Source organism: Lepidochelys kempii, chromosome 4 (genome assembly GCF_965140265.1).
Source record: "Lepidochelys kempii isolate rLepKem1 chromosome 4, rLepKem1.hap2, whole genome shotgun sequence".
In the NCBI taxonomy this organism is placed as follows: Eukaryota; Metazoa; Chordata; order Testudines; family Cheloniidae; genus Lepidochelys; species Lepidochelys kempii.
This window is the reverse complement of record NC_133259.1, coordinates 92,217,497-92,241,878: the sequence shown is the minus strand read 5'-3', so window position 1 is coordinate 92,241,878 and position 24,382 is coordinate 92,217,497. Positions and strand designations below refer to the sequence as shown.

Sequence of the window (24,382 nt, the reverse complement as noted above, 5' to 3'; positions counted from 1 at the left end):
TTTTGAACCTATAGCCAAAGACTCCTAGCATATCTTTGGTGTGTTTCTTTTTGGGTTTTTTGTGTGCCTCTGAACTGCAGATGGTTCATAACATGCTAATATTGACTACACTGCAGCCTCTCTGCTGTTTCTGATTTCTCTGCTATAAAATTAAGAAGTAACAAAAAAAACCTCCATTAACAACTTTCCCTTTACATTGTCCTTATGCAATTTGGAAAGCTAGTTATGGTAATTTCTTCATATGCCCTAACACAAAAACATAGTGCAGCATTACAAATTATTCCTAGCCTCACGATGAGATTGTCGTATCTCATTTTGAATGCAACCATGCAGATGTTGGCAGGTGCTTAAGTAGTACTCTGACAGATTAAAAAAAAAAACCAAAACCCACTTTTCTGAGAAACTCCTAAACATTCTCCTCCAAAATATTCTCTCCCCCAGAAGGTTGGAACTGAATGTTTGTAAGTTTGTTAATTTTCTATGGTTGTGTTGCAGGTTTTATCAAACCAGAGTAGGAATTGGCAGGGAATCCAAGATACATATTCAAATCATCTTGGTCAACTAGCCTGAACCAACATATGGTCCTGCTGAACAATGTGCTTATTATACATCCAACATAGGGAGGTGGGAGGAAAAGGAAGACAGCTGTTTCCAGTGACTTGTTTAAAGCTGTGCATGAGAAATGAAGATAATTTCTCTCCTCATCATAGTGGAAAGCGAAGCTCATTTTTAGTAGCTTTCAGAGCAAATGCTGCAGTTTCCAAACAAACCAAAATTACATTGTTCATCATGATAGAAATTTTAGTATTTGTGTAGTTTTTTGTTATCTCTTAGTTTAACCTGATAAATCGATTATGGCTTCTGCCCGTGGGCGATAGTGTGATTATGACACTGTGACTAAATTAGGGAGCAAAGGCTACCATGCCCAGAGATGCATCCAAGGATTCAGAACGGCTTCAGACAGCTAATTAGTGCACATGCTGCATTTGTAATTTTGTGCGACGGCAGCTACTGCGGTATTTTAAGAAGTGTGGCAATCTTACACTTGTTATACAATAAAAAATCGTATTAGGCCTTTTGGTAGATGTAAAGAAGCAAAATGTAAATGACGGCATCTGGCTGCTTGGCAAAACCAGTGAAACAAAAAATTAAAGAAAATTCTTATATGTTACATCATAATAAACTCACATAAGTCAATTTCCATGCAGTCTAATGTAACACAACCTGATGAACTGAAACGCATACCACATGCAGGATTAAACTCCATGCTTGGGGTTACCCTAAACCTCTGACAACCAAAACCTGGGAGATCATTGGATCATTCCATAATCCCCATGAAACTCTGGAATGGGCCCCAGTTGGAAACAAGATATTGGGTAAGATGGACCATAGTCTGACCCAGTCTGGTAGCTCTTATGTTCTTACCTCTCATGGTCTCTAAAGTCTTTTAAACTACAGGTTTCAGAGTAGCAGCTATGTTAGTCTGTATTCGCAAAAAGAAAAGGGGTACTTGTTGCACCTTAAAGACTAACAAATTTATTTGAGCTGTAGGTCACGAAAGCTTATGCTCAAATAAATTTGTTAGTCTCTAAGGTGCCACAAGTACTCCTTATTTTAAACTACAGTGTCAGATTCTCAGCGAAAGCCTGTGTCCATGAGATAGAGGTGGGAAGAAGGGCTGCAAAGATCCCAGTTGTCGTTTCCTCATTCTGGGGCATTTTTACACTGACTCTGATCCCAGAATAGTTTAGGGCAGCCTCTGGAACGTTCTAAACTACTCAAGCTGGCTGTGGCCCCCAAAGGTCCATCTGTCAGCTGGTCATTGCCAGAGCGCAGTAAAGTGTTGGCAATACCCCTTCCGCCCCTAACATATCCCCTATGCTAGGGGCTCCTAAAGGAGTGGCTTAGGAGTCAGTTATGTTACTCTATTCCAGCTGGGGACTAATCCACCCAAGCATATCCCCAAATATGCCGGAGCATAGCTGAGAATCCAGACTATTATTTTTGGTAGTCAATTGCAGAGACGTATCAGAGGGGTAGCCGTGTTTGCTGCTTTTACAGATCAAGACTAAGAGTCCTGTGGCACCTTATAGACTAACGGATGTATTGGAGCATGAGCTTTCGTGGGTGAATACCCACTTCGTCGGATGCATCCATGCATCCGACGAAGTGGGTATTCACCCACGAAAGCTCATGCTCCAATACGTCTGTTAAGTCTATACATTGAAGAGAAGTTAATTTAGCTACCCAGGTGAAGTTTGTACAAGCAATTTTTTTTAAAATCAGCATATCGTCTACCCAGTATGGTAGAAAGGAAATTGATAAACAAGACCTCTGGTAGATTTAAACAGTTCACTTCATCCAAGAACTCCAAATACTTACCTGCCTGCACATTTTAACTCCAACCATTCAGGAGAGCACTTTACTGCTATTGAGCAATTTTAAAACAGGCTGGGGTGAGAGGAAAAGCACCTTACCCCATCTAGAAAAGTATTCCTCTTATTTATGTGACATGACTACTTCCCAAAGGAACTGACCTCCCTTCCTTACAATTGTACTATACCCGTAACCATAGAAAGAATGGGCAAACTCATTTTGCCATTTTAAAGCCACTTGAACTCAAACACTATTGGGTATGCATTCTGGTTAGGGAAGGCTACAAGAAACAGTGCAAAAGGGAAAAATAATGGTGAAAAAAGGAGGAGAGCAGACAGTGAAAAACAAAACAGGGGAAAGGCACCAGAGAAGGAAGAATTCTAAGCAAAACTTAAGCATCATGGGCCTGTTTCTTCTCTGTCTTACACAGTTGTAAATTAGGAATAACTACACTTAAGTTAAATATGGTGTAAATGAAAGAAGGATCAGGCTATTAAGTTGGTTTTGCAAACCCAAAAGAATTAGTTCCAGAGGTTCATAAAATCTCAGACTCCACAAGATTCACTCATCCTTTAATTCAGAGAGAATTTTCTACGTAGCGGCACAAAATACTGCTTAGTAAAAATATATGGAGTTCTCCAACTCCTTTGCCTAATTCTTTTCTACAGTGCTCCCCTCACCCCCTCTCCCGCCCACCAACCCTCCACCAGTAGGACTCCCTCTGTTTTCTTCTGTCACTACTCATTATTTCTTTCATCAGCTTTAATCTAGCAGGGAAAAGTCCCTTTCTGGCAGCATTTAAAAATATCCACAAAACAGTCACTGCAAGTCATAGTGGAAAATGCATTGCTGGACCTTGGCAGTGGTGCTGGGGGCCTCAGGGATTCGTAATAATCATTAGGGCATACTACTAAAAGTCAGTGCATGTTACACTGCATAAATGTGTGTGTCTGCATTCTATTTGCTTCCCATCACTGTTCCTCTCCTTCCCTGCCCCCCATGGCAAGTTCTGCATACCCATTTGGGGGAGATAAGTCAATTTTCTTACCCTTCACTCAGCGATGAGTTAGTTAATTGTCCCAATAAACTTGTTCATTGCGGCAGGAACCTAGCACAGAGCCTTGTAAAATAAGAATTAATGGTCTCTTTTTTAAGAAAAAAATGTTTTAAAAGAAGGAACCCTGCAACAAATGTGTTATAATAATTAAGGAAACTACTACATAGCAGCAAAACTACATTAGACTTTCTGATTTTTCCATGGTGTCCTTGGATAGATACACTACCCAGTAGACCATGTTAAATGCTCCAAATGTGACAGGAAATAGAATGCGTGCATATTTGTCTATCTTACTAGTGCCAGAGCTGGAAGCAGGGGGAGCAGGAGACGGAGAGATAGCAGACGGCTTTACAGATGCTCCCACCGTATTAGCTGTGGTCTGAATCTGCTCCAGTCTAGATCCAAGTAAATGATGAATAGATGGGGATCCAGCTGTGGTATGCTGGGTTATGCATCCAGTTAAAATTGGGGTGGAGGGAGGAGCTGGAGGAGTAGCTCTTGCAGAAGACAATGTTTCTGATACACTGAGGCGACTGAACGGGTTTGGACTTGATGCTGAAAGAGACTGGGGTGTAATGTCAGAAGACCCCTGAGTTACCCCAGAAGGTTGGGTGGAACTGTTTGCTGTGTCAGTTCGGTTCCCACCATCGGCTTCTGACTGTGCCATGGCATTTGTTCTTTTCCTCACATTTGAATTGGCATCTGTAGTCTGCAAAGTTACAAGAAATAATATTAGTCATTTTTAAAATAGACACAAATAGAAGTGATGGGAACTTTTTAAACAAGCCCTATCATGCTAATACTCATTCATATCAAAGTTAGCTTGATCCTGAAGTTCAAAGATACCATCTGCTCATGAATATGAACTTTAAAAAACCCCAAAACTATGAACAAGAAATCTCCTACTAGCTATAATATCGACATGGCCAAATCCGAAACTACCAGCATCAAGTGACATCAATTTAAACTTGATACCATTAATCTAAGGACTCTTAGCTTGTTTTTCTCCCTTTTGGGGCTGTGATTGGGCACAAAAAGCCCATACTGAGCCTCAAGGACTTAAAAGACAAATACTTGGCCCACGCTAAATGAGAGTTCAGAAGCGCAGGCAAAGGGTCGTGGACAGGCTGCAGGAGAGAGGAATGCTTCTCCAGGAAGCTAGACAGAAGGTTGAGCCTGAGTGTGGACCACAGAGCAGGTAAGGCCCCCACACATTGCCTTCTCCATCTACCCCAGGGCCCTGCTCCTTTGGACTTTTGGAGGGGGCAGGGGGGGGGCAGTTGAGAGAGACTGACTTTTTGGCCTATAGGAGCCATGCCCCAAACAGAAAAGCCCTGTTGGCAGGAAGTAGCCCAGGGAAGTGAACCTGTACTTACTACAGGGAGGATCCTGCTGCTGTTGCTGCCCGGTGGAGAGGGAGGGCTCAGGTCCCACTACCACACCCCTTTAGAGCCAAGGCCCAGATGTAGGAGGAAAGCTGAAGATTCCTGGATTTAAGGTCAGGAACAGATATTGCTACCACCCTGACAGGGAGGCCTGGGGGCAGAAGTCGGGCGTGCTAACCACTAGGCCACCCTGACCTCTGAGCCCCCATCACACATGGAAGAGAATGTGGGGAGCATAGTGTCCCAGACCTGAAAGTAGGCCAGAAAAGAGGGGGAGATGGAAGGCACAAATAGATTTTGAGAAGTTGCTGAAGTGGGCCCTGGAAAACCATTAACAGGTAGCCCAGCAACAGCAGTAGCAGAGCTAATGGCTCCAGCACTCTCTTCCCAGCAACAGCAGCTGATTAAAGAAATGGGGACACAGCAGCAGCTCATCAAGCAGATTATTACACTCATACAGCCACTTGGGGCAGCAGCAAGTCTCACCAGGGCAGGGGGAGGTGCCACCCTAATGCCATCCATCCTGGTGAAACTGACAAAGATGGGGCACACAGATGACCCAGAGGCATTCCTCCTCACATTCAAGAGAGTCACTGACATGACTCCGTGGCCAGTGGAAAGCTGGGCCAACCTATTGGCCCTCCACTTGTCAGGCCTGGTCCAGGCTGAATAATGGGTCTTTGATGTGGTAGCCACCCAGGATAACACTCAAGTCAGGGCAGTAATTCTGGGTGCCTGAACCTCTCCCCAAACCTACCACCAGTGGTTCTGTCAGGAGGAATTCTTGATTGGGACTCAGCCCTGGGCCATTGCCCAGAGTCTGAAAGAACATTGCTGGTGGTGCCAGAGGGTTGCACAGGTGCCACAGAAGGTAGGCATGGAACAGGGAGCACAGATCCTCTCTACGGGGGGTGTACATGGATTAGAAGGCAACATCCTGAAATTCTCACAGAGGTCATTGCCCTGGCAGAGAACTCTCTCAGATCCCTCGGGTCCAAAGCAAAAATGCCCGAAGTAACACCGGCATGAACCCAGGGCATATACATTACTGACCTCCGAATCCAGCCAAAGGTTCCCTGGGAACTGGGATGCCCAAACCCAGGGGTAAGGATACAAAGGTCTCAAAAGAGCCCAGAAGTCCAACCTCACTCTGTTAGGAGGGATCTGGACCCAATGGAGTGACTTTGCCCGCAGGGGCCATTTCCACAGGGAGAAGAAGTGATGGGATTGACTTCAACTGCAGGGGTTTGCTTTGCCTGTGGGCAACAAAGCAATTTTTGGCAAGACTGCCTATTCATGGATTGTATTTATGGGCAGGCCTAGACCACAGACAGCCAGGCTCAGAAGAGGGGGCCCAAGGAAAACGTTAGTCCAAGTGGACAGAGTGACCATTCAAGGACGGACAGACTCTGGCTGCAGCCAAACCCTGGTCAGGGAACCAGGGGGGCCAGGAGGGAAGCACAGAGTTATGATCTACCTCCAGTTCATCAATGGAAATATACAGCCCTACGCAATGAGAGAGATGAAATTAACTGTGCAAAACTGCACCAAGATCCTGGAGTGGCCAAAGACCTGGCCTATCTGGTCATCCTGGGGTGTGACTGGTGGTTTTGGAAGAGGTTATCCTGAGGCAGGATCCCTAGTGGAGGCAGGTTCGAGGCCAAAAGACCTCAGAAAACAGGAGATGGTCACAGTGGCCGAGGAAGGGTGCCACAAGGGGAGTTCCTAGGAGATGTCAAGGACCCAGAGGAAGGACTGTCCTTGGTAAAGGACCATACACCGGGGCCAAACCAGAGCAGTAAGGGTCCACCACTACCCCTCAATGTGGACTTGTTGTCTGGTGAGATGGACTTTGTAGCCTGGATGCAGCAGAGTATATAATACACTCTTGACCTAATGAAAGGGTATTGGCAGATACCCTTGACGCCCGAGTCTAAAGAGACAGCTGCCTTCTCCATCCAATTTGGTGGTATCAATTTAAGACCATGCCTTTTGGGCTTCCTGGGGCCACTGCCACCTTTCAGAGATTGATGGATAAAGTGCTGTGGCCACATGGGGCATAAACAGCCACCTACATTAACAGTATTTTCGTATACGGTGAAGATGGGATAACCATATAAGGCACATTATTGCAAACTACAAGCTCTTATGGAGGCAGTGTTGATGGCTAACCCAATCAAGTGCCACCTGGCTGCCAAAGTAGTCACTTACCTGTGGTATACAGTGAGAGGGGGACAATTACGATCTCTGGTGGACAAAGTCCAAGCCCTAGCGGATTGCTCCATCCCCTCCACCAAGAAGCAAGGTCACTGTTTATTGGGACTTTTGGGGATGAATCTCTGACAGTACCCCCACCTTTGCTACCATTACTGACCCTTTGATGGACCTGGTAAAGGATTCAGTACCCCTGTCATAAATATAAAGGAAAGGGTAAACACCTTTAAATCCCTCTTGGCCAGAGGAAAAACCCTTTCACCTGTAAAGGGTTAAGAAGCTAAGACAAACTCGCTGGCACCTGACCAAAATGACCAATGAAGAGACAAGATACTTTCAAAGCTGGAGGGGGGGAAACAAAGGGTTCTCTCTGTCTGTGTGTTGTTTTTGCCGGGACCAGAGCAGGAGTGCAAGTCAGAACTCCTGTAAAAAGTCAGTAAGCAATCTACTTAGATATGTGTTAGATTCTGTTTTATTTAAATGGCTAATAAAATAAGTTGTGCTGGAGGGAATGTATATTCCTGTTTTTATGTCTTTTTGTAACTTGAGGTTTTGCCTAGAGGGATTCTCCATGTTTTGAATCTGATTGCCCTGTAAGGTATTTACCATCCTGATTTTACAGAGGTGATTCTTTTACTTTTTCTTTAATTAAAATTCTTCTTTTAAGAGCCTGATTGCTTTTTCATTGTTCTTAAGATCCAAGGGTTTGGGTCTGTGTTCACCGATGCAAACTGGGGTAATAAACTCATTTTATCAAACCTTCCCCAGGAAAGGGGGTATAGGGCTTGGCGGGATTTTGGAGGGAAAGACATTTCCAAGCGGGCTCTTTCCCTGTTATATTTGTTAGACGCTTGGTGGTGGCAGGAAAAAAGTCCAGGGACAAAAGGTAAAATAGTTTGTACCTTGGGGAAGTTTTAACCTAAGCTGGTAAGAATAAGCTTGGGGGGGTTTTCATGCAGGTCCCCACATCTGCACCCTAGAGTTCAGAGTGGGGAAGGAACCTTGACAGCCCCAATAAATCTGTTGGATGAAATACTGTGATGAGACATTCAAAGCATTGAAAGACCAGTTGAGCCAGGAACTGGTGCTATTCCACCCAAAGGTCACAAAACCATTTATTATGCAAACGGATGCAGTCGACGTCAGGCTCAGGGCACTGCTGTCTCAGGAATTCAGTGTAGAAGAGCATCCCATCCTCTGTCTCAGTAGAAAGTTGTTCCCCTGGGAGGTGGCATGCTCACTCACTGGAGAAAGAGGCCCTGGCTCATTCACTGGAGAAAGAGGCCCTGGCTTAGTCACTGAGAAAATCAGCTGTTGATGTCCTGTGATATTACTTATGGGGGCAGCCCTTCTGACTAGTAGCAGACCATGCATCTCTCCTGAACTCCATGAAAGACCACAATCTGTCCATCGTACAGTGGTATCTCACGCTGCAGCCATATAGCTTCCATGTCTCCCAATGCACAGGCAGGAAAAACAAAAATGCCAATTTCTTTTATGAGCCAGAGGAGATGTGGATCAGCCCTGTGACATCACAACTTGGTGGCTGAGTGGGAGGGTATGTGATGGGGTATACAAACCCCACATAGGGCCCAAAAGTGTTAAAAAGACAATACTGGGACCAAGTAGCCTTGTCCGGCCAGGCTTGCTGAGCATGCACCACCTGGAGGAGCCGGTTAAGTGGGGGCTCAGAAGCCCAGGCAAGGGGTGATGGACAGGCTGCAGGAGAGAGGAATGCTTCTCTAGGAAGCTAGACAGAAAGTTGAGCCTGAGAGGGGACCACCCAGCAGGTAAGGCCCCCCAGACCGTGCTTCTCCAACCACCATCCCCTCTGAGAACAGTAGGTCCTGTAGGGCCCTTGGACTTTTTTGTGGTTGTTGAGAGACTGAATGCACTATAGGGGCCAAGCCCCAAACTGAAGGGCCTCCTGATAGGAAGTAGCCCAGAGAAGTGAACTTGGATTTACTGCAGGGAGGACCTGGCCAGTGTTGCTTTCCACAGGGCCCTGGATTGGGACGGCCCAGGTCCCCATACCACGTCCCTTTAAGGGCTGAAGCCCAGATGCTGGTGGAAAGCTGAAGATTACTGGCCTAAGGTCAGCAACAGATATCACTACCGCCCTGACTGAGGGGCAAGGGGCCAGAAGTCAGGTGCACTAACCACTGGACCCCCTTGCCCTCCAATCCCCCTATCACAACAACATTCATATTTTTAACTCTGGGCTCAGATTCACTGGTATGTTCTTACTCCTTTGGTGATGTAAAACAGCTCTAAATCCAGCTCTTGATAAACCTGGTTTAGCTGCTTTGTATCACTGGTGCAACTCAAAGCAGCTGGAATTTACCAGGGAATCTGGCCCCTATTCTCTAAGTTGACACATTGTGGCCCAAGGATTCTGACACACTGTACTCTCCTAGATGCCACTTGTGGTAATTGCTGGCAAATGCTGACTTTTCAAAGGCAATGACTGCACTCCACATACAGTATTTTCAACCTCAAATTATGTTATGAAGCAAAAAACCATGCAGATTTAGAATTACTGCTATTAAAAGGCCAAGTGGGTGGAAACTTCTCTTTATGTACTCCATATACCCTTTCACAGCATGCATTTCATCTTGGCAACAGAAAGTTAACAACTACTTTATATTCAATTAGACATTTTTATTTTGTTGAAAACAGCAGAAAAATCGATGTTCACCCCAGTTTTTTGTTTTAATCAATATACATATTGAAATACTGAAAAGATCTAATATTGAGCTATTACACTAAGTGAAACACGTACATATCCCTCTACCAAATGATTACATGTCATGTCATCTCTGTACTGTGATTAAAAAAAAAAACCCATCAAAACCCACTATATATAATACACTAGCATTCCTTTCCTTCAACTAATATCCAACTAACATAAAAAATAAAACATTAAAATGTGACTTAGAAGCGGAAATGAACAGGTCTAAGAGCAAACAAGCTAGAATTCCAAAGTCACGTGGCTATTTACCATCACCGCTAATGAACAAACTGCAGCAGACCTCATCAACGAGGGCACTACTCTCGATAACTCCTGTCCGTCTGACTAAACACACACACACACCTCGCTCCAAAACAAGCAAGTATATGAGGAATTCAGGAAAGCCATGTTTGGCAGAGTGATAACAATACTTTGAAAACAGACTGCCATTTCAATGTTGCATCCTCAAGGCACTGTACCAATCTTAGCTATTTAATACATTTAAGTAGCAATCACATAAAAACAGAGCTGTTGCAAATGTCACATCAGCAGCTTTACTGTGGTGTTCTGCATGATAATTTGGGGCCAGATTCATATAGGGACTTTGGTGCCCCAACTGCTACTTGAGCCTATATCCAACATTTAGGCAGGACTGACATTCAAAGAATTCCCACTCAGCTGCCACCTAAGCATATAGGTGCCTAAACACACCCAGTGCCTAAAAAACTTTTCTGCTGTAAAAGTTCCCTAGATACCTATATTTCTGGTTCTGGGCACACGCACTGCTGCCTCACTTGAGGCATCTGGAAGTCTAAGCCCCAGCGTGATACCCAAAGCAAGGGAAAATACGAGTTCAGTGCTCACCTACTGGATTGGGGCCTGTAGTTATGTTGGTGATGATTATATAACTTTTAGCTCAGTCAGACCATTCACAGGGGATGTGGGAAACCCAGGTTCAATATCCCCCTCTGCTAAGGCAGAGGAATTGAACTGGCAACTCCTACCTCTCAGGCAAGGGCCTTAACCGCAGAGCTATGGGATAGTCGGGGAGGGGGTTCCTCACTCTCTCCTTTTGAAGCTGAAGCACTTTGGATAAATAAGGAGCCACTGGACCAGAGAGAGAGAAAGAATGACTCTGTAGCCTGGTGGGTAGGGCCCTCACCAGAGGGTGGGAAAGCCAGTCCCCTTGCTCCTATCATTATTTATCCAAAGGGTAACAGCTTCAATAGGAGAGACTGAGGGAGCCCTACATCAGAAAATGCCTTTGCCCAGTGGTTAGGGCACTCACACCTGAGAGGTGGGAGATCGCTGTTCCAATCCTTTCTTCTCATCAAGCAGAAGGGAAAGACTGAATCTGGGTCTCCCACATCCTAAGTGAGCACTCTAACCACTAGGCTAAAAGCAGCGTAGCTTCTCCTTTTCCTCCTAAGCAGAAGCTCCTAACTCCCTGAGAGGCGTGAGGCTTAGGGCACACCCCTCTCCTCTGCAGCTCCCTGCTCAGAGTGCTGGCTTCAGCAAATTCCATTCTTAGGTGCCTCTCTCTCCCCATTCACTCTAGAAGGAGCCCAGATGCCTACCACAGCCTTTGTGAATCCCATGCTTTCCTGGATACCTAAAAGTCATTAAGTGCCTTTGTGAATCTCTCCCTTGGTCAACAGATTACCTACCATAGCAAACCTGCTTTATGTGGCTTGGAGGAATTAATGATACACAGCTAAATGATTTTTCTGAAATGTGGGAAAACAATTTTGTATGTCTGCCAGCAATAACTGATTCTCCAGACTCACGCTACAGTTGAACTGATGGATAAACTGGTCTCATTTGTATGAAGAGTACTGAACCAACAGATTCTTCCAAAATGTGGGAAAGGACAATAAAGAAGAACTTAAAAGATTTCCTAATATAGCCCATAATCCTTAATGAAAGAAAAACACAACATGCTGAAAAGAGCTGTTATCACTACTAGACAAGTTTGAACATTTAGGGGTAGCTCTAAATAAAGCAACAAGTTCAGAGCAATCTAAGTTAGGGGAGGCCTTGTTCCATCTAAAATTGAGTCTACATTTCCAGCTATCACAAATACATACAACCCCTAAAAAGGCACGGTTATTTCGAGATGTTAGACTTTCTGAATGAAAAGGAAGCAATTTTCAAATCTAGAAAAGAAATCTTGAGATAAAAAATAAATACAATGGTCACAGTTCCTATAAGAAGTCAGAGGTTACAGTGTAGAAGTACCTTCACAGATAGAAAATACCAGCTACTGAAGGACTGTTTATTCTAGCAGAGAAAGACATAACGAGAGTCAATGGCTGGAAGTTAACCCTAGACAAATTCAAACTAGAAATCAGGCACAATTTATTTTTTTCAGCAGATTCGGTGATTAACCACTGGAACAAACTATCTAGGAAAGAGGTGGATTCTCCATCTTTGAATGTCTTCATATCAAGATTGGTGGCCTTCATGGAAGATATGCTTCAGCTAAACACAAGTTAATGGGCTCTGTACAAGGGTAACAGGGAAATTCTGTGACCTGTGTTATTCTGGAGGTCAGACTAAATGATCTCAATGTTCCTTCCAGCCTTACAAATCTATGTAACAATCGGGGGGCGGGGGGAGAGAGATATCTACTAATATTAATTAATTCTTTAAAAAGTCTCCTTACCCCTTTTGTGTCTGATGATTGCAAACACCAGAGCACTCAAGCTTTACTGGCAACATGTATGCGGAAAGTGAATTTCAAAGATTGCATGTGCAAGTTTTCACAGAAACTGAAATTTTAACTTCAAACATGCAAGTTCTAGCACCAGAAGTGCTTATGTAATCAGGGAACACAAACAGTGCCATGTGACTGATCTGACCAATCACACAAACAATACAGCTCACATTTGTAGTATCAGTAATCAGTTTATAGGTTAAAGTTTTTTTAAAAGATATTCCTCAAATAAACTCCAATAAGGAATACATTTGAAGAAACTGTGTTCTGCTTGAAGATTTCCCATAAACAGAAAAAAAAATTAATTCATCGAATATGTGTGTTTCAAATTGTGTACTCTGCTTTAGTCCTGACAACAAAAGCTCAACAGTAACTTTCAAAACATCAACAAAAGAAAAGGCTAAATTGCAGGATCATAAAAATATAACAACTCTCCCTTTAGCACCAAGACCATGAGCTGATATATTGTAGAATTGTTTTTTTTTTCATAATGCAAATAATGTAACCATGACATTTTCTGGTTGCAAAATGTTCTAGTTTTAGAGTATATTTCATGCACACACCTGTACCTGCTATCCTCAAAAGTTTACATGTTCTAATCTAAAAGGTAAAACACAGTCCCTGCAATTTCATATATGTCCTCAAGAAATTGACGTCAATGTAACTGGCCGCCCACAGCATATGCCAGTTCAGTTGCAATATGTTTATTTCAGAATCTCTCTTAGGTTTTAAATATCTCCTTTTCCATTGCCGGCTGCTAATTGCCTTGTTTGTTTATTTATTTATGGTGCTGCAGCTTGAATAAGTGAAGGGCTGAATTACTGTGTAAAAAGAAGGGGAAATGATACTTCCTGAAAGAAACACTAATTATTCCATTTGAAATAGAAAGGCTAAGTCATTATTCAAAATGTATGCTGCATGCACGGATGTGCAGTTTGCATACCTCTGCAAGAGGGTTGCTTACAATCCCAAGCAGATTTTAAGATATCTAAATGAAAACTAAAATAAAATTATACATTCTGTAAGAGTTGGAATGTGCATTTGCTGTGACATCGCTGTAAGCTGACTGTATACCAGACTGTGCACATCACATGTCAGCTGAAGGCTTGCAAAGCTTAAAACAGATGTGATTTACTAACGAGCGCTGTCCAAACCAACAGTGCTGGTTTGCAGAAAGGATAGCACTGGAGTTCTTAAAATGGGAGCTGGTATTAATCTCTTATGTACAGAGCTATTAGCACATAATACATTTTGGCTCTACTTGGGTGACATCCACCTGCAGTGCAGAGGGCCAGCCCAAAGCCCTTTTTACTATATAATCTCTGTATGGGGAGAGAACTGGGGCGAAGCAGCTGTATAAGAGTGCCTGCATTCTCCTCCATGTTCCACAGATAGTGTCTCCATGGCAGCCCTGCACAGATCAGCATGGAAGGCTACGATGTGGGTGGGCAACAGGTTTGATCAGCATTTATATGAATCCATTAGTCTCACATATCGTGCACACAGAGGGGTACAGCCACTATTCCAGCCGATAGGCCGGGCTAGGAGTTGTGGAGAAACAGTTGCACACTGGTCCCAGGTTGGGAGTTTTGGATTTAAGCACCCCCCACCCCTTTCTGCACTTTACCTGCAGAGAGTCCGGTTACTTGAGTTTTATGTGGATGGAGAGAATTTTGCCCGTTATGAATAGCAAGTCTCCAATCAGTATGGGCTAGATTGTAAAACAGCTGCATGGCCCCAAGAGCAAAGAATGAATTATGACTCAGAGTCACAATTCATCCCCTGGCCCCCATTTGCCCTGTCATTTGTTTTCATGGCCTAGCTTAATTCTGCCCCACTCCCCACCTGTGCGCCCAATCAGCTACTGCTGCTTGTGAATAAGAGGAGGTGAATCCAGGGTTCCTCCTACTTCCTACTCCTATCCATTCCCTCCCCATCCAGTTGATCTTGGCAAGGAAGAGCCCCAGTTTTCCCCATTGCACTATGAGAAGGAGGGGTGTTGGGGTGGGGTGGTGGGATGAAGGGGTGGCTACTTCCCTAAACAGGCAAATAAGGGCAGGAGCAATCTAATCCTTTAATCACGATGAAGCCCTGTTTTGAAGTTGTCTTAGCCACTGAAAATGGGCTAACCACGTATTTAGACTATTTTCCTGCAATAATAAGAAAAAAGTTTAAGTATACAGAGAGAGAGAGAGTCTGTTGTTCACACTAAAATTTACATTTCTGAAGACACCATACAGATTACACTTCATTTTATACCATCACTATATAATATTGTACAATAAACCAGAATAGTGTGTGCGATTCTGGTGAATGTTGGACATCATCTGCTGGCACCATAAAATGCCCAATACCTGGAAATTAGAAAGCATATTTGGAGATTTTGGGCCAAATTCTGTTCTCAGTTACACTAGTATAAATCTGTTATCAATAAAGGGGATTGCACTGGATTTTCCACCAGTGAAACTGAGTTTAGATTCTGGCCTTTGAATTACAGTTTATCCTTAAAATATGGATAAACAACTATAATATAAGCAAAGACGAGTCATATTACATTGCATCCAGAAAGGCACTGATTTCAGCCAACCCCATAACAGTTAGAATGGCTCCTGAAAGAATATCAAACAGCACCAGCAAAAGCAACAATAGAAGTGTTTAAAAACCCAGTCCAATTCCACTGAGGTGAATGGGAGTTAGATAAGGCACTACGATACCAACCACAATATAGACCTAATATAGCATTCCACTTCTACATGAAATGTTTCCCGAAACTGTGCAGGTCTAGAAGTTGTGGAGTATGCCCCTTGGTGAAAGGGATGGGACAATATCATAATGACAATACTAACAGCACAAGGAAACATTGTTATTCATTTTTGTTTAGAGCACCTATTGCCACAGCAGCAAAGCATTTGAATACCCGAATTACACAAACCTACAGGCAATGGGTAACATTTAAAGTCTTGGATTTTGGAGGTATAAGAACTAGTGGGGGAAAAGCTAAAACTAAATGGCTTTGAGGCAACCTAGAAGGTGCAGTGATTATCCAACTAAGGATTCACCCCAGAGAAAAGCAGGGAGCAGTACAGCCAACCTCCACCACAGAAGGGCAGCTTTAAGCTTCCGTTGATTGAGGCTCCGTATAGAGCTCTCCAGCAGTATACCCGGGACAGTCTCTGAATGATTACCAGGCATCAGGATCATGATTGGGACATGGATGGTTGTGCCTAATTGTTGGAGCCCTGGAGGTGGCCAGGCCTGGATATCAGAGGAGAGCTGAGCCAAGCTGGAGTTGAGAGTCAGGACCATGGGACATCTGGGGACATGGTCAAGAGCAGAATCAAGGTTGGGAACCAGGGATCAGAAGCTGAAAATCAGAGCCAATGAGTGAGTGGGAGACAAATCAGGAAGAAGAGCTGGAAGTCAGGGCCAGGGACCAGATGCCAGAAGCCAGAGCCAATACAATGGAGACATCAGGAAGCAGCACCAGAAGTCAGAGCCTGGGGTGTCAAGGATGGAGAAGGGCAGGAACTGAAGTATCATAGAATATCAGGGTTGGAAGGGACCTCAGGAGGTCATCTAGTCCAACCCCCTGCTCAAAGCAGTACCAATCCCCAATTAAATCATCCCAGCCAGGGCTTTGTCAAGCCTGACCTTAAAAACTTCTAAGGAAGGAGATTCTACCACCTCCCTAGGTAACGCATTCCAGTGTTTCACCACCCTCCCAGTGAAAAAGTTTTTCCTAATATCCAACCTAAACCTCCCCCACTGCAACTTGAGACCATTACTCCTTGTCCTGTCCTCTTCTACCACTGAGAATAGTCTAGAACCATCCTCTCTAGAACCACCTCTCAGGTAGTTGAAAGCAGCTATCAAATCCCCCCTCATTCTTCTCTTCTGCAGACTAAACAATCCCAGTTCCCTCAGCCTCTCCTCATAAGTCATGTGTTCCAGACCCCTAATCATTTTTGTTGCCCTTCGCTGGACTCTCTCCAATTTATCCACATCCTTCTTGTAGTGTTGGGCCCAAAACTGGACACAGTACTCCAGATGAGGCCTCATCAATGTTGAATATAGGGGGATGATCACGTCCCTCGATCTGCTCGCTATGCCCCTACTTACACATCCCAAAATACCATTGGCCTTCTTGGCAACAAGGGCACACTGCTGACTCATATCCAGCTTCTCGTCCACTGTCACCCCTAGGTCCTTTTCTGCAGAACTGCTGCCTAGCCATTCGGTCCCTAGTCTGTAGCTGTGCATTGGTTCTTCCGTCCTAAGTGCAGGACCCTGCACTTATCCTTATTGAACCTCATCAGATTTCTTTTGGCCCAATCCTCCAATTTGTCTAGGTCCCTCTGTATCCTATCCCTGCCCTCCAGCGCATCTACCACTCCTCCCAGTTTAGTATCATCTGCAAATTTGCTGAGAGTGCAATCCACACCATCCTCCAGATCATTTATGAACATATTGAACAAAACCGGCCCCAGGACTGACCCCTGGGGCACTCCACTTGACACCAGCTGCCAACTAGACATGGAGCCATTGATCACTACCCGTTGAGCCCGACAATCTAGCCAACTTTCTACCCATCTTATAGTGCATTCATCCAGCCCATACCTCTTTAACTTGCTGACAAGAATACTGTGAGAGACCGTGTCAAAAGCTTTGCTAAAGTCAAGAAACAATACATCCACTGCTTTCCCTTCATCCACAGAACCAGTAATCTCATCATAGAAGGCAATTAGATTGGTCAGGCATGACCTTCCCTTGGTGAATCCATGCTGACTGTTCCTGATCACTTTCCTCTCATGTAAGTGCTTCAGGATTGATTCTTTGAGGACCTGCTCCATGATTTTTCCAGGGACTGAGGTGAGGCTGACTGGCCTGTAGTTCCCAGGATCCTCCTTCTTCCCTTTTTTAAAGATTGGCACTACATTACCCTTTTTCCAGTCATCTGGGACTTCCCCTGTTCACCACGAGTTTTCAAAGATAATGGCCAATGGCTCTGCGATCACAGCCGCCAATTTCTTTAGCACTCTCGGATGGAACTCGTCCGGCCTCATGGACTTGTGCACGTCCAGCTTTTCTAAATAGTCCCTAACCACCTCTTTCTTCACAGAGGGCTGGCCATCTATTCCCCATGTTGTGATGCCCAGCGCAGCAGTCTGGGAGCTGACCTTGTTAGTGAAGACAGAGGCAAAAAAAGCATTGAGTACATTAGCTTTTTCCACATTCTCTGTCACTAGGTTGCCTCCCTCCTTCAGTAAGGGGCCCACACTTTCCTTGGCTTTCTTCTTGTTGCTAACATACCTGAAGAAACCCTTATTGTTACTCTTGACATCTCTCGCTAGCTGCAGCTCCAGGTGCGATTTGGCCCTCCTGATTTCATTCCTACATGCCCGAGCAATATTTTTATACTCTTCCCTGGTCATATGTCCAACCTTCCACTTCTTGTAAGCTTCTTTTTTATGTTTAAGATCCACTAGGATTTCACCGTTAAGCCAAGCTGGTCGCCTGCCATATTTACTATTCTTTCGACACATCGGGATGGTTTGTCCCTGTAATCTCAACAGGGATTCCTTGAAATACAGGCAGCTCTCCTGGACTCCTTTCCCCTTCATGTTAGTCCCCCAGGGGATCCTACCCATCTGTTCCCTGAGGGAGTCGAAGTCTGCTTTCCTGAAGTCCAGGGTCCGTATCCTGCTGCTTACCTTTCTTCCCTGTGTCAGGATCCTGAACTCAGCCAACTCATGGTCACTGCCTCCCAGATTCCCACCCACTTTTGCTTCCCCCACTAATTCTTCCCGGTTTGTGAGCAGCAGGTCAAGAAAAGCTCCCCCGCAGTCGGCTCCTCTAGCACTTGCACCAGGAAATTGTCCCCTACGCTTTCCAAAAACTTCCTGGAGTGTCTACGCGCCGCCGTAGTGCTCTCCCGGCAGATAGCAGGAAACAGGCTCAAGAGTAGCCTGGGCAGGAGCAGGCACCGGAAGCAGGACCAAGTGCAGCTGCAGGCATGGAACGCACTGAGCAGACAGCAAGCTCTAGCTGCTGCTGTGTTAAGTAGTAGCTTAGCTCTGCCCCTCCACCAATCAATCACACAGCCCCTTCAACAAATCAGTCCAACATGTCCTGGAAAATGTCATTCATGAAATGCTGAAAATGTAGCCAGAGCATTACGCAGCCCAAATGGCATAACTAATTACTCAAAATGGCCATATCAAGCGCACAACTGTGAAGTCTTCCACTTGTTGCATTCCCTGATACAAGCCAGACTGTAGCCTCTGCAAAAGTCCAGTTTAGAAAAAACTCTGGCCAAGCCAAGTCTTTCAAAAGGGTATCTATTTCAAACTGTCACTCTATTCAGAGCCTGGTAATCAACACAGGGCACCAGGAGCCATCTATTTTGCCACAAAAAAAAAGATCGGGGGCCCCTTGGTAGAAGGATGAACAAACTCTTCCTCTAAATTCTCACTGAGGTATTCCCGGAGCATTTGGAGTTCTGGTTCTGAGAGGTAGTAAATATGACTGAAGGGACTGTCAGCCAGCCCTGGGCTGCAGGTCAATGGGGCAATCATAACTGTGATACGGTGTCTAGACAAGTGAATATAGTCTGATAATGAGCTCCACTAGAGCCTAGTCAGTGGGAAATGACAGGAGTTGTAGCATGAACAGGAGCCAACACTGATTCAGGAAGCTGCAAAATTCCCTGCAGTCATTGGGAAATTGGGCCAGCGAGAGAATCGTTGGTTTCCTAGGGACCTGGGCAGCAAGACCTGCACCTGCAGAACCATGATCTGAGTCTCCAGCATCTGCAAGGTGTCCATTAACTCCCTCAGGGTAATGGAGATCAAACTCGCAGCCAAGCCTGATCGCCGGTCTTTGTCTCTTGGGCTGAACAAACTGTCAGGATCATGATCTGAATGTAGACGGTCAGGCCTAATGGTCAGAGCCATGATAGTGGCCTGGCCTGGAGGTTAGAGTGGAACTGAGATGGGCTGGAGTCAGGGCTATGGATATAGTTGAGAGCAAAGGCAAGGGTGAGAACCAGGGATCAGAAGCCAAAAAACAGAGCCAATGAGTGAGCCAGAGAAGTGGTGGGGAAAGCAGAGCCAGAGGTGTCAAGGAAAGATGAAGGGCAGGAACTGAAGTGGGCACAAGCGCAAGCACAGGAAACAGGACCAAGCACGTCAGCAGACATGGAACACATTGATCAGCCAGCAAGCTCTGGATGCTGATGAGTCAAGTAATATCTTAGCTCTACCCCTCCAACAATCAGGAAGCAAAGTCAACCAGGCAGCCCCTGCCAGGATCAGCTGCACCCAGTGTGTTGCTAGGAGACGGACTCCGCTGTGTGGCTCACTGACACAGTGAGAAGGATGAGTGGAACTGAACAAAGGAACCTGGTCAGGTTTCAGGAAAAACCAAATGCAGTGTGGCAGCAGGCACTCAGGAATGCAGGCTACATCCCGGACAGTAGAGTTGGAGTATGTAACACTGGTCTAATATAGCATGCTTAATAAAGATCTCTTTCCTGCAATGCCACCTGCCTGCCATATCACTTATTGCCAATAAAACAGGCACCTCATCCTTGCTCTGACCAGACCCACCCGCTCTTTGGGTGTACCCGCCAGTCTGATAACCTCCAGCTAGGTAGGGGGTACTATGATGCATCACATTCTAAGAGGACTTTCTGCTGCCAGAAACCTGCAGTCTTGGCTCTGCCAGCTGTGAATCTTATCCAATAAGAATATTTTCAGTGAGTGTTTCCAAATCCCAAAGGATCCGCACGCCCAGTTCACATTAATGTTAATGGGAATAGCATGTGCAAATCCCTTAGACAGTTTTGATAATCTCCATTTCTGTATTTTGCTTCAGTTCCGGGATTTCTTCAATTGAAGAAGCAGCTCTGCTGCTGGCTCTGGTGTGGTCAATCCCAGAAACCAGCAGCAACAGCCTCCCATTTGGTTGTAACTGCTAGGAGAGGCTACAGTGCAAGATGTGGATTTTCAGACAGCCAAGTTTCAGTCTGCTCAGGATCTCAAAGATTATCACTAACATCATGGAATTTAGTGCAGACTTGAGCACAGGCATTATGCATTCTCAGCTGTGGCCCCCACTTAGGAGGCAGGCACCTGAATTCTGCATCAGCAGAAGTAAAGTACATTGCTGTAATCTAGTCTGAAGGTGAGAAAAATGTGGATGACTGTTGTCAGGGCTAGATTACCCAATAGGCAGACTAAGCACATGCTTAGGGCACCAGCAAAGCAGGGGGCACAAAAAAAAAAAGATTTTTTTTTTTAAAAATTGATATTTCAAAAAAAGCATTGAAATAGTCATCATGGGAAAAATCAGAACTTTGTTAGACTTCCTTACACTCCACTACACGCTCTTCCCCCGTTTGTCTGTTCTCTTTTTATTACTTATCCCCACCTAAACCAGGGGGGCGTCCTACTAATGTAGATCGAAATAATGCAAGGAAATCAGATCCTATCATGTATTGCAATAAATTTATGTTTTATTATTGATATATTCTTCTGAGCTATACGTTCTCGATTTGTTTTTTTTCTTTCTTATATATATATATATATATATATATATATATACACATACATACATATATATACATACATACATACATACACACATACCCATAAAATAGTGTATGTTGTGTAATAATTTGTTGGGTTTTTTAAGTTCAGATAACTGAGATAAGGAGCAGGATGAAACATAACCAACTGAGTGGAGCACACAAACGTAAACTGGCGGAAGAAAACAAACAAAAAACTAGTGAAATTTTTCAAAATCTTCCAAAGCTGACATTTTTCAAAGCGAATCCATCAAAAGGAACATCTTCTCTCAGTAGCACAGACATCGTTCCAAAACCTGTAGGTGCTTCAGAGACTGACCCTTCTTCTATTGGTGAAACAAACACCATTCCAGAACATGTGGATGTGTCAGAGATTGTAACTGATCATCCTACTCCTGGTGGTAAAACAGACATTGTTGTAGATGGTGTGGATGTGTCAGAGACTGAACCTGCTCATGCTGTAAATAATAGAAGAAAAGATCCTAGTACGTGGGTTGATTTCAGTACGATGATGTAGCTTACTGGATAGATTGTGGACCAAATGACTGTCAACACCACACTGGGCCTTTTGAGAAATCACGTCATAGTGATTTTTACCAATGGCAAACAAACAAGATATTGCCCACAAAAAATATTTTTCGGCATGAAAGCGAAAGGTGAGAAATACACTTGAGAATGGCTACCGTATTCACCATCAACAGGGTCTCTGTACTGTTTTGTTTGCAAACTTTTTGCATATAAACCTTCAGCATCCCGGTTTGCTGCAGATGGATTTAGTGACTGACAGAATACTGTTTTAATTGAACAACATGAAAATAGCACTACTCACAGAGATTCAATGTTGACATATTTAAATCGAAGACAGGGCTATGGATTGACACAAAAATTGGAAGAACAAATTAAAGGGGAGCGTGAATACTGACAACATGTCTTGCAGCGTGTTACAGCTGTTATTCAAACATTAGCTGAACGTGGTGTGCCTTTCCGGGGATCAAATGACACATTTGGATCATTGCAGAATGGAAATTTCTTGGGACTGTTGGAGCTTGTGGCTCAATTTGACCCATTTTTAGCAGGCCATATCTCAAAATATGGGAATGCTGGCAAAGGTAAACCAACACACTTATCCAAGACAATATGTGATGAACTCATTGGTCTAATGAGTGACAAAGTTCGTTCAGCTATTGTGGATGAAATAAGTACTGCTGGGTACTTCAGTTTATCTGTCGACTCTACACCTGATCTTTCACATACTGATCAATTGAGTATTATACTAAGATATGCGTCTCCCACAGATGGAAAACCAGTTGAACGATTTATAACATTCCTCAATTTGAAAATTTGGTGAAGAAATGGCAAATCAAGTACTGCATTATCTGTGCCAAGTTTGCAAAATAGATTTCTCAAAGTGCAGAGGTCAGTCTTATGACAACGCTGCCAACATATCAGGGCGTTATCGAGGAATGCAGAAGAAGCTTTCAGAACAGAACAAATATGCCATATTCATACCTTGTGCTGCACACTCTCTCAAGCTTGTTGGCCACAGTGCTGTTGATTGTTGTCCGGTGGCAGTAAGTTTTTTCTCAACAGTCCAGTTACTTTATACATTTTTCTCTGCCTCAACACACCGATGGGCAGTTCTTAAAACATTTTTGGGCAATGATCGTGTGTTGAAATCTCTTTCTAATACTCGCTGGGAGGCACATGCAGTGGCAACAAGTGCAATTCTGGAGTCCTACTCAAAGATGGTGGATGCATTGGAAAGTATAGCTGAAGACCAATCACAAAAGGGAGAAACTATACGAGAGGCAGAAAACATTGCAAACAAGATGCAAGAACTAGAGTTTGTATTCATGTGGACCATGTGGAATGAAATTTTACAACACTTTTACCACACAAGTCAAGCTCTCCAAGAAAAAGAATTGGATTTGAAAACATGTGCAGACCTCTGTCAATCATTAGCAGACCACTTACACACTTTGAAGAATGATTTCAAAACATTTGAAGACATATCAAAAGATATCTAACCTGATACTAACTACAAAGAAGCCCAGTCCCGCAAGCAAATCAGGAAAAAACAAGCAAATGATAGCAGTGCAACAGAAACAACCCCTCAGACAGAGACAAACATCTACAAGATCTCTATCAAGCATTCTTACAACTACAATACCCACCTGCTGAAGTGAGGAGACAGATTGACAGAGCCAGAAGAGTACCCAGAAGTCACCTACTACAGGACAGGCCCAACAAAGAAAATAACAGAACGCCACTAGCCATCAACTTCAGCCCCCAACTAAAACCTCTCCAACGCATTATCAAGGATCTACAACCTATCCTGAAGGATGACCCAACACTCTCACAAATCTTGGGAGACGGGCCAGTCCTTGCCTACAGACAGCCCCACAACCTGAAGCAAATACTCACCAGCAACCACATACCACACAGCAGAACCACTAACCCAGGAACCTATCCTTGCAACAAAGCCCGTTGCCAACTGTGTCCACATAGAGAAAAGGAGTACTTGTGGCACCTTAGAGACTAACCAATTTATTTGAGCATGAGCTTTCGTGAGCTACAGCTCACTTCATCGGATGCATACCGTGGAAACTGCAGCAGACTTTATATACACACAGAGATCATGAAACAATACCTCCTCCCACCCCACTGTCCTGCTGGTAATAGCTTATCTAAAGTGATCATCAAGTTGGTCCATTTCCAGCACAAATCCAGGTTTTCTCACCCTCCACCCCCACACACACACAAACTCACTCTCCTGCTGGTAATAGCCCATCCAAAGTGACAACTCTCTACACAATGTGCATGATAATCAAGGTGGGCCATTTCCTGCACAAATCCAGGTTCTCTCACCCTTGGAGAGTGGTCAGTTTGGATGAGCTATTGCCAGCAGGAGAGTGAGTTTGTGTGTGTGTTTTTTGGAGGGGGGTGAGAGAACCTGGATTTGTGCAGGAAATGGCCCACCTTGATTATCATGCACATTGTGTAGAGAGTTGTCACTTTGGATGGGCTATTACCAGCAGGAGAGTGGGGGGGTGGAGGGTGAGAAAACCTGGATTTGTGCTGGAAATGGCCCACCTTGATGATCACTTTAGATAAGCTATTACCAGCAGGACAGTGGGGTGGGAGGAGGTATTGTTTCATGATCTCTGTGTGTATATAAAGTCTGCTGCAGTTTCCACGGTATGCATTCGATGAAGTGAGCTGTAGCTCACGAAAGCTCATGCTCAAATAAATTGGTTAGTCTCTAAGGTGCCACAAGTACTCCTTTTCTTTTTGCGAATACAGACTAACACGGCTG

The 24,382-nt window shown here is 44.3% G+C and overlaps 1 protein-coding gene across 5 annotated transcripts in view; it reads right to left on the bottom strand.

Annotated features, from left to right (window-relative positions):
• Positions 1 to 2,199: 2,199 nt before the first annotated feature.
• GABRA4 (gamma-aminobutyric acid type A receptor subunit alpha4) overlaps positions 2,200 to 24,382 on the bottom strand; it is a 72,897-nt gene continuing 50,714 nt past the window's right edge. For all 5 annotated transcript variants that reach the window (XM_073342133.1, XM_073342129.1, XM_073342130.1 and 2 more), the window contains one exon: positions 2,200 to 4,142. In XM_073342133.1, the coding sequence (XP_073198234.1) occupies positions 3,609 to 4,142 (534 nt within the window). In that variant the 3' untranslated portion in view covers positions 2,200 to 3,608. The remainder of the gene's footprint in view (positions 4,143 to 24,382) is intronic.